The sequence below is a fragment of the Erinaceus europaeus genome, chromosome 1, assembly GCF_950295315.1.
Source record: "Erinaceus europaeus chromosome 1, mEriEur2.1, whole genome shotgun sequence".
NCBI lineage: Eukaryota > Metazoa > Chordata > Mammalia > Eulipotyphla > Erinaceidae > Erinaceus > Erinaceus europaeus.
Window position 1 is genome coordinate 96,771,190 of NC_080162.1, and position 14,475 is coordinate 96,785,664.

At 43.9% G+C, this 14,475-nt stretch overlaps 1 protein-coding gene across 7 annotated transcripts in view; it reads right to left on the reverse strand.

Moving 5' to 3' along the window:
- The window catches only part of TMEM273 (transmembrane protein 273), a 60,148-nt gene that overhangs the window by 29,111 nt on the left and 16,562 nt on the right, over window positions 1-14,475 (reverse strand). For 5 of the 7 annotated variants that reach the window (XM_060191412.1, XM_060191425.1, XM_060191417.1 and 2 more), the window contains exons 2-5: window positions 8,994-9,047; window positions 7,986-8,126; window positions 5,721-5,751; window positions 2,235-2,258 (exon numbers count right to left, since the gene is read on the reverse strand). In XM_060191412.1, coding sequence (XP_060047395.1) covers window positions 2,235-2,258; window positions 5,721-5,751; window positions 7,986-8,126; window positions 8,994-9,047 — 250 coding nt within the window. The remainder of the gene's footprint in view (window positions 1-2,234; window positions 2,259-5,720; window positions 5,752-7,985; window positions 8,127-8,993; window positions 9,048-14,475) is intronic. The other 2 variants (XM_060191434.1, XM_060191442.1) reach the window with 1 other exon arrangement.

Below are 14,475 nucleotides of genomic sequence, written 5' to 3' on the forward strand. Positions count from 1 at the left end.
TGAAGAGCTACCAAGAAGTCACTGGTAATCTTGAATAAATTTAGAGTTTTTTGAACTCAAAAAAGTTTCTTTTTTTAATGTTTTATTTATTTTAATGAGAGAAAGACATAGAGAAAGATGCACAGAGAGACCAGAGGACTGTTTAGCTCTGGCTGATGGAGGTGCTTGGGATTGAACCTAGAATCTCAGAGCCTCAAGCATGGAGCTCCTTTTGCATAACCACTATGCTATGTCCCCAGCTCAAACAATAAGAAGTTTCATGATGAGACCGGGGAGATATCTCATAGGGTAGGACTCATACCTTGCCATACACACAGCCCAGGTTTGAACTCCAATACCGCATGAGTGCTGTACCAGAGAAGGCTCTGGTGATTGTCTCTGTCTCCCTTTGTCTCTATTTTTATTTATTTATTATTATTTTTAAATATTTTTATTTATTTATTAATAACAGAGAGAGAGAGAGAGAGAAAGTACTCAGGACCTCATGCTTGAGAGTACAACACTTATCTACTGTGCCACTACCCAACCTCTCTTAGTCTCTCTATCTGACTGAAAAAGCAGCCAAGAGCAGCGACATTGTGCTTGCACAATGTCATAGCTTCACAAAAATAAATGAATAAGTAAATAAATAAATCCTGATGGTGGTGAATTATAGTGTTCTTAAAACCTTAGGAATAATGTTCAGCAAGAGAAAAAGAAAAAAGGTGAGTCTTTAAATCTTTCTTCTAGCAGAATACTAGCTAGAATGTAGAAGGAATGCTAGAATTAGAAACTCAGTTTGTGGGTGGGGGAGATAACAGAATGATTTTACAAAAAGTCTTCGAAGTATGAGACTCCAAAGTTTCAGGCTCAGTCTCATGCATCATCTCTGAGCAGTACTCTGCCATGGGGAGGAAGTGTTATTCAGCAGTGAACAAGACAGACAGAAAAGGGTTAAAATCAAACATAATGGATCCTGGTTTTAACGAAAGATACTTTTGAAATCATGAGAGACATTTAAATACAAGTTGTAGGTGCTGGGTGGTGATGCACCTGGTTGAGCGCACATGTTACAGTGCACAAGGATCCAGGTTCAAGCCCCTAGTCCCCACCTACAGGGGAGAAAACTTCACAAGTGGTGAATCAGTGCTACAGGTGTCTCTCCCCTCAATTTCTTTCTGTCTCTATCCAATAAATAAATAAGGATAATACAAAATAAATATAAATTGTGTAACAGATAATATTAACTACACATTAATTGTCTTAGATGTGCTTGTTGTATTGTGATGATACAGGAAATATTGTGCAGTACATGCAGATGTTTTTAGAGGTGGGAAATACTGTTTCTACGAATTTTAAGTGGGTTAGGAAAAAATATGTAGGTGACACATAAAGAATGCAAATTTTGGACAAAATTTCTGATTTGTGAATCTATGCAAAGTGTGTCTATGTTTTTGTTTTTTAATATAGACAGAGAGAAATTGAGAGAGGAGTGGAGGATAGAGAGGGAAAGAGTGAGACACCTGCAACACTGCTTCACCACTTGTGAAGCTTCCCCCTGTAGGTAAGGGATTGGGAGCTTGAACTTGGGTCCTTGCATATAATAAATGTGTTCAGTCAACCAGATGCACCACTACCTGATATATATAGTTAGTTTAGCTTTTTTTTTTCTTTTCTGTAGATCTGAAGGAAAACAGAAGCAAGTCGGCGTTGTATGAAGTACAAGGAAGAGGATTAAAGAGTGAAGATTTCAAAGATTTAGATAAACCTGAAGAAGCCTTCTTACCTTAGATTGGGGCTCCTAGCTGAGTTCTGTCCCTTTCCTGAATGCCCTGTCCCCACACTCAGGCTTTGTCCAGTTTAAATCCCCCAAGCCTCAGTGAAAAGCACTCAAGTCAGACTGGCAGTTTAATAATACAAAGAAAATTTTTGGACTTTTTTCTTCTTCTTATCAAATGGACTACATTGGTAACATAGTTTGACAGGTTTCTGGTAATAAGATTTTTTTGTGAAGAAAACAGTCAACTGTTTTTTATAACAGTTCATTTTTCCCAGCTCCAGTGAGGTAAATGATTGGCAGCTGTACTTTTAACACTTGTCACAGCACCAGCCTATCAGGAATTTCTAAATTACACCAATGGGATGCTAATCCCTAGTTCAAGGACTTCTGGCTATGTTTTGCAATCCCTTTCTGTCCTGTGGGGAATGTACAGACAAGCCATCTTTGGGTAGCAATGATTGCTCTTACAACTCACCTTTCCGAGAAGTTGAAGTTTGACCTGCAAAACACAAAAGTAGTGTGTTCATTAAATCATTCTTACACAATAGAAAGCAAATGCAAAAGTTTGTCACAGGAAAATGACTTGCTTGTCATTAGCTTTTTTTTTTTTTTTCTTTCCTTCTTTTTGGATCTCACTGGATCTTACTTTCTGCCTCAGCCTAACTCCATCTAGTGTTAGTTTTGGAAACTTGAATTGTGTTTCCCTTCTCTTTGAAGATCCCTCTATGTGTAGGGGAACTCTAGTATGATGTGTTGAGGACCATGGTGTGTGTGTGTGTGTGTGTGTGTGTGTGTGTGTGTGTGTGTGTGTGTGTATGTGTGTTCCAGGGGACATAAACTCAAAACCAGTCATTAACTCCCACTCACCTCTCCCCTGTCTTTCATTTCTTTTTTTCCTCTTTCTTCATTTCTTTCTTTTTCTTCTCCTCTCTATCTTCTTTTTCTCCTTCCCCTTCCCTCCCTCCCTTCTCCTCCTCCTCCTCCTTCTCTTCTTCCCTCTCCTTTTTCTTACCAGAGCACTGGTCAACTCTGGCTTTTGGTGATGCTGGACAACTGAACCTGAGACCTCAGAGACTCAGATATGAATCATGCCATCTCCCCAGCCCCTCTCCCCCAATCCTTCCTTCCTTTCTTTCCTTTCCCAATCTGTCTCCCACCTGCTATACCCTTCACATTCCTTTTCCTGTACTTACACAACGTTTGTGGATTGACTATTACAGTCACTCATCTGGCTTATGGAAATCTCTTCCTATATCCCTGGCATATAATAAAAAAATCTAGAACTTCAAAACATGTGTGATTGAGATGCTTTGAACAGAAAACCACAGTGATGTGACTAGTCAGTAATGTTTATAAACCGTTTTCTGTTGTAATGTCTAAAGTAGCACCTTTACACATACACATATGTGTGGCACTGGGACATTCTATATTGTCACAGTTTGGCTCACACCCTCATTCTCTTTCAGCATGCATGAATGTATGTACAAACCAGAATTAAGAATCAGGCTCTATGGAGTTGCTCATTCGATATGAGTACCGCTATGTCCCTGAAACAGGATCTGCTACAACTCTGGAATCTTCCAGGGCTGCTGGAGTTTCCAGAGGAAACAAGAGTGGCTCTTGTTGCATGCAAGTGGTTTGAATGGCTGCGGTACCATTGTCTACCTGTAGGGGTGAGATGGGGACTGTGCTAGTCTCCACTTAATACTTAAGCATCCTGATCACACAGCCTAAGATAGTTAAAGAGCTACACCCTAGCATAGGGTATCTCACCACCCAGCAGAGGGCACTTTGGCTCATTCTGTGGGAGATGCTTTGTTATCTGCTTTATCATCTGCCCAGAATTTCTTTTCAAAGGGTACCACATAGCTAGGACTTTCCCCAATTAGCTGAGGTTTTGTGGGTTTCTTCTCCTGAGTGACTAGAATTTCACTCAGTCATCTCCCCATGTCCTCCAACCCAGTTTCCCCTCCCCAGGTCTTCGGTTGGCAACTCCTTAGTACTACTCAAGTCCTGCCTCCAGGAGGAATCTTTTTCTCTAGCTTTTTCTCTAGTGGTCATCTTCCTCCATGCTACTGCAATATAAATATAGTCTATCTCAAGATCTCTAATATTCTCCTCTCTATTCCTACCTTTGGGTTCCTGTTTAGTAAACAATTTGTTCTGCTTTATATCTTACTACCTTTCAGCCACCAAGTTGCAGATGCTACTATAATGCCACCATGACTTCCCTGGGCAGACACCTCACCAATGTGTCCTGGAACCTCACCTCCTCAGAGCCCTACCCCACTAGGGAAAGGTAGAAACAGGCTGGGAGTGTGGATTAACCTGACAACATCCATGTCTATCAAAGTAGCAATTACGGAAGCCAGAACTCTCACCTCCTGCTCCCCATAAAGATCTTTGGTCCATACTCCCAGGGGGATAAAGCATAGGGAAGCTTCCAGTGGAGGGGATGGGATATGGAACTCTGGTGGTGGCAACTGTATGAAATTGTACCCTTGTTATCTTACAGACTTGTTAATCAATATCAAATCACTAATAAATAATGATAAATTAGAAAAAAATACATATATATGTCCTGATTAGAATACTTCAGTAGTTGACCAAAAGTTTCAAGACAGTGGTTTCAGCCCCTTACTTTTAGCACACAATACCTTCCATGACTAGAAGCTACAGTAATTACGTTTTCACTTAACAGTCAGTTGGTTCTCAGAATCTGTGACTTGAAATGAGGTATGATGAAAGTAGGCCCTTGAATTACATCATTTCAATCAGCAGACTACATTCTATGCCCTCTACCCCCAGCAAGGGGATACATCTGCTGTGCTTATCTCTCCAGCCTCTTCTTGCCATACCTGGCTGTGAAACATTTGATACTGACACTGAATGCTCATTTTGCCCCTATCAGCCATGCCCATGCACATGTAAGTCAAGGTGCTCTCTGACCCTGTGACTTCTTTCTTTCCTCCGTGAACTTCTCCTTGTCTCTCCAATGTAGCCATAGAATCACCTGCCCTTCTACATGTTCTGCTCCCTAGCTGGATCACAAACTCCTTTATGCACACACACGCTTAGTTCCATTGAAGCATGCCCTTAACCTCAGCACTAAGAAAGAACAGCTGCCACTCTCTTCTCCAGACCAAAAGGAAGCTCATTTTAATGCTCTTTTCTCAAGCCTCAGTACCTCCCTGTGCCCCCACACCCATTCATTCAATATAATTGTGGTATACACTCTAGCCCAGGCACTGTGCTAAGTGCTGTGGCTACAAAGATGAAAAAGATGTCACTGTCAAAGACTTTCTGTTTTAAAGCAAAATAAATAAATAATAGACAAGTCAATGTATTGCAGAATGCCAATAATAAAAGTACCACCAAGAAAAATGAAGATAAGGAAAAGAGACTGAATATAGAACACTTTTTTTTTCTTCTTTTTACCAAGTCGTCTACAATTAAATGGCACACTGGAGTAGAAATGTAACAGAAATGAAGGGCAGACCTTGCAACTTAGCAAGCAGCGAGTGTGAAAGTCCTGAGGTAGGATCATCGTTGGTGGACATAGGCTCTAAGCACAAGAACAGTGAGGCTAAATGCTAGAAAGGAAGTCAGGTAATGTGGAGCAGACCACTCAGGACCTCCTGCATGGGCTATGGCAGGGGGTGGGGTTATTCTGAATGTGAGAGCAATACAATGGGGAGTCTTGCTGGGGGAAGGGTAATGGGGCAGAATCTAACTGAAGGTTGTAGAAGTTAGCTCAAGCCACCTCTGTCTATTAACCCTGTGCCCCCATACTCATGGCATATGTCTGCTGCCCTGTAGATGAGAGGAGAAGTACACTCTAGTTCTCAGCATGTGTTTCAAAGTGGGATAAAGGGCCAGGATGCCAGGCCAGGAAACAAAGAATATTAAACAAAACAGACAATAACACCCCTCATAATAACCTTGTGAGGAACAGCCTTACCTTGTGGTTCTATTCTTCAGTGGTACAGAGTCTAAGTAGAGAGAGACAGGTATCAGGACTTGGGTGCTGTGATAGATCATGGTCCATCTAATCAGGTAGACAGTGCTATGAAGCTACCAGAAAGGGCACTGGACAGGGTGAGATCTCAGTCAGAATGCACTGCCTCCTTCCTGCTGGCACTGCTGGTGTTTTTTCTTCCAGGGTTATCGCTGGGGCTTGGTGCCAGCTCTATGAATCCACTGCTTTTAGCTGCCATTTTTCCTTTTTTTTTTTTAATTGCATAGGACAGAGAAAAATTGAGAGAGGAGGGGGAGATAGAGAAAAATAGAAGCCTGCAAGCATCCCTGCTGCAGGTGGGGAATGGGGGCTTGAATCCAGATCCTTGTGTGACAGGGTCCTTGCACTTTGTATTATATATGCTTAAGCGGGTGTGCTACCAACCAGAACCCCCGCTTTTTCTCTCCAGATCCTGTCACTGGGCCCATTGAACTCAACACACAGGTGAGACTGAGCTCTCTCTAGAAGCCCCTGCCACTTCACCTACCCCATCATTTGTGGTTCTTGGGTCCTCTTGTCCTTAAGAGATATGGTTTGTCTTCTGCTATGTGCCAAAGGGCCTATCACTCCCCACCCTCTCAAATGTAGGAATGTAAAAGCAATGGTAAGCAACTCCTTTATGAATATATAAGCCCTTTGTGTAACTGGTACCTTATGAAGAGCCCAAAGGCTGCATCTTCCTCTCTTTCTCTGGCCCAGCTCCGCTCCTCCGCACATCCATACTGATAATAACTGAATTTCTTAGAGACGCAGTGAGTGTGCTCTGGAAAACTACATCACCTGGGCTAGCCTGTGGCACACTTGGCAGAGTGCACATGTTACCATGCACTAGGGCCAGGGTTTAAGCATCCAGTCCAGGGGGCCTCTCTCCCTTTTTGATCTCCCTTTCCTCTCTCAATTTCTCTCTGTCCTGTCAAACAAAAGACAAAGGAAAAAATGGCCACCGGGAGTGCTGAATTTGTCATGCAGGTACTGAACCCCAGAGATAACTCTGCTGGAAATTGCAAAAAAAAAAAAAAAGTAAAAATAAAACCTGCACCACTATCTTGTTATCTTGTTAAACAGACTCAAAGCATGGTTTTGGTGGGTACTGCCCTGCAAGAAAGATGTAAATGAGTGTTATGCTTTCTTATCAAAATGAACCACTCTGTATCTGCTTAAGGTGTGCTTCCTGGCAGGTGCCATGGGTGAAGATCTGTGCTGCATGCACAAAGGCCTGGCCCACTTTCAATCGTGAGGGCACACTCAGCACTGCTCTGAGAAAGACTTGCCCACCTCAAGGGCTAGTGGAAGTCACTTAATAGCCCACATTGTCATGCTGCAAGTGTCCTCCACCACTCTCCACTGCTGAGATCAGCCCCTGAAACTGATCACTCTTTTAAAAATTTTATTATATTATTTGGATAAAAAGAATATAAATTTTTGTTTGAGGTTAACTCAGTTTCTTTGCCACTTTCTTCCCAAAATACTGATTCTTAGAACTATCAAACCAGGGACTGGATGGTAGCATAATTAGTGAAACAGAGAGGAAGCTTCAGGAGTGGTGGACTAGGCTACAGGCACTTCTCTCCCTCTCCTCTTTCTTCCTCTTAATCTCTATTTTTAGCACCATCATAATATATATATGAAAGGGCTCTGAGAAACAGTGGATTACCATTCAGAAATAAATTTGGTGGCAAAACAAAGCACATAAAAAAACAACTATAAAAGAAATACCGAGCCAATTTAATGAAAAATAGAAAAACTGAGAAGCTGAGCAGTGGCTTACCTAGTAGAGTTCACAAGCTACCATGTTAAGCATTTGGATTCAAGCCCCTGGTCCCCAAATGCAGGAAAGAAGCTTCACAAGTGGTAGAACCATGATAGAGCTGTCTCTCTTTCTCTCTGTCTGTCTCTCATTTTTATCAAAACAAAAGACAAAGTGTTGCTAGGAACGGTGAAGCTGTGCAGGAGCCAAGTATCAGTAATAATTCTCATGACAAAAACAGACAAACAAAAAAGAGAGAGACAGAGAGGGAGAGAGAGGCAGGGGGAGAGAAAGGGAAAACAAGAGAGAGTTATAGAAAGATCCATGGGCTTCCTTTGGCCCACAATATTTTTATCTTTCTTTGGCCAGTATCATAGAGTTTCCCTCTGCCCTTTAGCTGGATGACTGCCTGGGATCTGGAGTAGAGGTAGAGTTGGGTCTTAGTAGCCTCATTCCCTTACCATCCAAGCCCTGGTTTGTGCTTCGAAGGTCTGAGGATTCATTATCAAACAAGTGCTTTTTGATCATGCAGATCTTCAGGGCCAGGAAGCCTGCAGATATGGCGACACCCAGAGCAGTCCCAATGAGGGCATATTTGATATCTGAAGAGCAAGGAGGAATTGAACAATGGGTTTCAATCAGTCACCACCCTGCAAAGGTCTTTTAGGGCTTTTTTTATATTCAGGATGGAATCCAAAGGCATACATATAGAATTTAACCAGCTGAGGTAAACCTACCCTTCCACTCTGATGAGGACATGTTCCTTTTTAACCCTTTCACATATATGGCAGCTCCTACTCCTGAAACTTCATCCCTGTGCCCTTCAGCTGTGAAGTCATTCCCAACTGGCTCAAGGCTTATTTTTCTGGCCTTTTGTACATTTCCCACATCTATGCTTTCATTGATTCATTTATGGAGTGTATGTTCACTGCTGGCCTGTGGCCAGCACTGAGGGCTGGTGACTAAACCCAGGGTTCTACCTCAAGGAGCCTACAGTCAGCTGGGGAAGAAAAGGGTTCTTTCCAACACCAGGTAACAAAGGTAAGACTGGTATGGGAGTTGGAGCCTTCCCAGCAGAAACGACTTGCAAATAACACCCTTCAGGCAAGGTGGAGGGAGCTGTGTCTCTGCAGGAGGAACAGCATGGAAGCACAACAGAGGACAGAACCCACTGCCCTGCTGACTGCTGTGGAGCAGGGCACTGTGGATGAGGAAATACTCTTCCCACAAAGCATAGATGAAACTGGCCCTGACATTTTATGTTGCCTGTGAGGACAGGCTCTCCTGCAATACATTATTCTCATGATACACTGTGTGAGCCGCTCAGGTGGGCCTAGAGCTGGGCTCAGCACTTGTTCTGTAATAACCAGCAGGAAATTGAAACCAGCGTGACTTCTGCTTAAACCTTTTGGAATACCTCCTTCCTAACTTTCAGTTCAGCTCACAGAGCATGCTGGGCAGCCACCTACCAATTTCAGCTCCATCAGATTTGTCCGTTGCCAATACTTGAGCTCCTCCAATGGCTGCAAAGCAAAATAATTCAGAGTCTGGTTAAAAGAGAAGTAAAGGGGGAGCCGGGCGGTGGCACAATGGGTTAAGTGCACATGGCGCGAAGCACAAGGACCAGTGTAAGGAACCTGGTTTGAGCCCCCAGCTCCCCACCTGCAGGGGAGTCGATTCACAGGTGGTGAAACAGGGCTGCAGGTGTCTTTCTCTCCCCCTGTCTTCCCCTCCTGTCTCCATTTCTCTCTGTCCTATCCAACAACAATGACAGCAGCAACAACAATAATAACTACAACAATAAAAAATATATATAAGGGCAACAAAAGGGAAAATAAATAAATAAATATTTAAAAAAAAGAAGTAAAGGAGGGCCAGGCAGCAGTGCACTAGGTTAAGTGCACATAGTACAAAGCTCAAGGACCAGTGAAAGTATCCCGGTTTAAGCCTCCAGCTCCCATCTGTAGGGGGGTCGTTTCACAAGTGGTAAAGCAGATCTGCAAGTGTCTTTCTCTCCCCCTCTGTCTTCCCCTCCTCTCTCAATTTCTCTCTTATACAACAACAGCAACAACAATAACAATAACAGCACTAACAACAGTGGAAAAAAAAAAAAGATGGAAGCCAGAAGTAGTGGATTTGTAGTGCAGGCACCAAGCTCCAGTGATAGCCCTGGAGGCAAGAATAAAATAAAGTTAAAATTAAAAATAAAATAAAAAGAGGAAAATCTGTGTATATCTATATTAAAATATATTCATAGCAGCACACTTTGTAATAGCCAAAATCTGGAAGCAACCTAGGTATCCGATAATAGATGAGTGGCTAAGAAAGTTGTGGCACATATACACAACTACTAAAACTATATACATAGCTATTAAAAATGATGAGTTGACCTTCTTACCTCATCTTGGATGGAGCTTGAAGGAATCATGTTAAGTGAGATAAGCCAGAAAGAGAAGGATGAATATGGGATAATCTTGCTCATAGACATAAGTTGAGAAATAAGAACAGAAAAGGGGAAATAGAAAGCAGAACTTGGACTGGGTTTAGTGTTTTGCACCAAAGTAAAGGACTCTGGGGAGGGGGGGGCCTTCAGGTCCTGGTGTGTGATAGCAGAGGAAGACCTAGACTGGGGCTGAGAGTATTTTGCAGAAAACTGAGAAATTTTACATAAGTATCAACAACTGTATTTACTGTAAACCATCAATCCCAACAATGGAAAAAGAGAGAGAAAAGTACCAACCTGACAATGCACCCATTCTGGGCTAGCTCCCTGTTCCCATTCACTGACTTTTACACATCTGGGAAATACTATCACAGGCACCCTGTCACCTTGTCAACTTGGCCAGGAGCCCCAGTAGTACATGGTTCCGTGTCACTTCTTCACCCTCCCCATACCTTACTTAGCTGTCTGCCCCCACACACTAAATATTCCAGGGTCACAATGTTTAGCCATAGAACTTCCCACACCTATTGATTGAACAGCATCTCATGCACTTCTGTATACCAGCTGCCAATCTAAGAGCATCTGAGCTACAAACCCACTTCTTCTGGTGTCTTCTTCTGGTCTGTATAGCACTCTGAGAGGTATTCTACCCACTAGCATTTGCCATATGGGAGTTATTTGCAGATGCTTCCTGAATGAATGAATGAATGAATGAATGAATGAATGATAGTGACAAAACATATCTCACACTTCTAGTTAGTATTTGAAACCCTTAACTAAAAGATGTGACTCACAAGCTGGGGCTGTACAGACAGACCTTAAAAGTCCAGAGGCACCCAGGTTCAAGCCCCCGCCCCCCACCTGCAGGGGAAAAGCTTCACGAGTGGTAAAGCAGAGCTGCAGGTGTCTCTCTGCCTCTCTCCCTCTCTATCACTTCCTTCCCTCTTGATTTCTGACTGTCTCTATCGAAATAAATAAATAAAGATCATTTTTAAAAAAAGTCCAGAGGCAGAGCTGTGAGTCTTGGAGAGGACAGGGGAGGACCCAGGTGGTGGCACACCTGGTTATGTGCATATAGTACAAAGCACAAATACCCGCACAAGGATCCTGGTTCAAGCCCCTCTACCCCGTCGTCATCCCTACCTGCAGGGGGTCTGCTTCATGAGCATGCGTGGTGAAGCAGGTCTGTAGGTGTCTATCTTTCTCTCTCTTCCTCTATCTTCCCTTCCTCTCTCTCAATTTCTCTTTGTTTTATCTTTAAAAAAGGAAAAATTGGCCACTAGGAGCAATAGATTAGTAGTGCCAGCACCCAGGCCCAGTGATAACTCTAGAGGCAATAAGAAAAAAAAAAGTTACTGTAATCCCTGTGCCTGGTCATCACTAGGCTGCCCAGCTTTCTGCATCAACCTCATCCACTCATTGTATTTTCCTGAATTCTCTGCTCTTTCTACCCCTCCCTGCCAGGAATTCCATGATTGGGGGTCAGTCTGTATGTCTCACCACCCCATTTAAAGTGGAACTCCTTAAATGCCACCCTTTGTACTTTATCCTGTGTCTGTCCCAAGCCATGATGCTGTCCTATTGCTAGCTAGCCCAGCCACCACTCGGCGGCAGTCTTTCCCCTCCTTGGGGAGGGCAATCCCTGGCAGCCCTGCCCAGCAGGCCTTCTCTGACCCTGAGCACTAATGAGCCCCTGGGTGAGAATCCATCATGAGCACAGCAGGCAGCCTGCCCCTGCCCCTGCTCCTGCCTTCTGCAGGGGTCAGGAGCTGGGGGGATGTCCCCTTTGAGCAGTAGACCACCTCAAGCCCAGCTGCAGGGCCTGAGTTGCCCTGACTGCAGAATAGCTGGAGAATCTATGGCCCCACCTGGGTCTGCAAGCACAGCCAGAGGCCTCAGGTGTGCTCCAGGCATTCAGATCTGTGAGAGATCCAGTGGGAACTTTCCTGCAGCTTCTCTGCTGGAATTCTCTGGGTACTCTTACACTTAGGAGGGAGCTGAGTGTCCAGAGGACAGGCTTTGAAAACCATGGGATAGAGCAGGGGCACTGAGTGGGGGGCTGGCTATAACAAAGCAAGTCTCCCTGGGGTATGCAGGGACTACATCAGCTGGTAGATGAGTAGGCATAGTGCTGGTCAAATGGGGTTTGGCTGCTGGCACTCAGACTGTCTATACTGAGTTGGGTGCAGAAGGCAGGAGCAGGTCCTAAAGCAAAGGGAAGGGTAGGAATCAACACCTACACCCACAAATCTACTAAGGCTACACACACTCAGGCAGTGATATCTTTTCCCAGAGTTCTTAAGATAGTGATGGGACCACAGAAATAGCTCAAGTGGTAGGGTGCAGTCCTTGCACTCCTGAGGTTCCTGACTTGATACCCAATGCATTCTATATCAGAGCAGTATTCTCTGCCTTATCTCTTTTTCTTCCTTTTTCTGTTTCATGTGAAACCCTCTGTCTCTCATATGTAATAAGTCAATTAATTCTTTTTAAAATAGTTTATTTATTTATTCATTTATTGGGTAGAGACAGAAACTGAGGCACTATGCCTACTCACCTGATGTAGACCAGCTGATGTAGACCCTTCATCATACCCCAGGGAGACTTGCTTTGTTATAGCCGGCCCCCGACTCAGTGTTCTTGCTCTGTCCCATGGTTTTCAAAGCCTGTCCTCTGGACACTCAGCTCCCTCCCCCTATGTGTAAGAGTACCCAGACAATTCCAGCAGAGAAGCTGTAGGAAAGTTCCTGCTGGGTCTCTCTTATTGGGAGGGTGAGGTAGCGAAGGAGAGAGAGGGGCCAGGTGGTAGTGCACCTCGTTGAATGCACATATTACAAAGCACAAGGACCCAGGTTTGAGGTCCTTGTCCCCACATGCAGGGGGAAAGCTTTGCAAGTAATGAAGTAGTGCTGCCGGCGTCTGCCTTTCTTCCTTTCTATCACTCCCTGCCCTCTTGATTTCTGGTTGTCTCTATCCAAAATAAATAAAGATAATAAAAATTAGAAAGGGGGGAGGGGAAGGGAGAGAGATACCTGCAGCACTGCTTCACCACTTGTGAAACTTCCCCCTTGCAGATGGGATCTGGTGACTAGAACCTGGGTCCTTCACATGACAATACCTGTACTCAATCGGTGTACCAGTAAGTCTTGAAGAAAAAAATAAAAGAAAAATGTACGGCCCAGGCGGTGGCATAGTGGGTGAGTACTGGACCCTCAAGCATGAGGTCCTGAGTTCTGTCCCTGGTAATGTGTGTGCTAGAGTTATGCTTTGGTTCTGTCTTCCTCTCTCTCTTTCATTAGTAAATAAATCTTTTTTATTTCTCTCAGAAAAAAAAACTTCTGAGTTTTCTGAGTCTGTAGTCTCTGCTTCCTTTCCATGCCCTACTTGGACCTTCTGATGCCAGACAAGCTCACACTTCTCCCCTCCCTGCACAAATAGAGTATCTCCATCCACCACCCCAGTCCTGCAGAGCAGAGATCAAGGTGTGCTCTCTTGCAGATTTACTTTTTTTTTTTGTTTTTTTGTTTGTTTGTTTTGGCAGGAAGGAGTCTCTTATAAAAGACTCCTCAGGCTTTCTGGGGAAGGTGGTGCTGGGATCTGGACCCAATGCACTCCTCCCACTTAGGATGCGAGGGGCCAACTTTCAGAAGAAGAACCCTCTGGGAAAGTGAGTTGAAAGTATAGTATGGTCCTGCTCCTTTCAGTTGGAATCTGACCCATTAAGACTCAGCCCATCCCTATCATTCAGACCTCCCAGGCTCCCAGGCTGTCCAGGACACCTGTTGGGCCCACCCTCCCTGGGGGCTGACACTCTTTTCTACCCTTATTTGGACAGAATCAGGCTGTGTGGGTCCAGTTGTGAGGTAGTAGGCGTTCATGCGCTCAGATGTCATTCTATAAGTATCTGAACTAAAAATAGGGAAAGGCTGCCCTAAGTGTTTGTCAATTGATGCCCAGCCATTTTCATCTTGGAACTTAAATATTGCAGAAAGGTTCCTAACTTTAGATCCTTAAAATTCCAGCATTCTCAGCTAGAAGGAGAGGTTACATATATCTTGAGCATGCAACCATCAGTTCCCAAGAGAGCTCGCACACAGGAATGAAGAATCTACCTTTTGATCTACTTCATACTGAAGCCCAGGGAACATAAAAATAAGTCAAGATCACTCTTACCATGAAGGAACTCACAGGATGACAGTGAAGAAAAGAATCACACAGATTTAAAAAGATCATAGTGTCAAAGTCAATAAATAGTCAGCACTTCCTTGCATCTCCACCAGCAGCTCAAAGAAGTCCCTCTGGAGTGTGTGGGGTGGATATTTGTCCTTTAGCCAGGTCCACCTCCCCTAACTTCTTGGCTGCTGCCAACATGTTGATTCTCTTTAGGGATATACTTCCATGTAATTTCCACTGGCCTGACTCTAAGACTGAACCCAGAACTATGACTGAGTAATTAGCATATGCCTTCTTCCTGTAAGCAGTGATTGACTGAGGGGTGGAGCAGATCC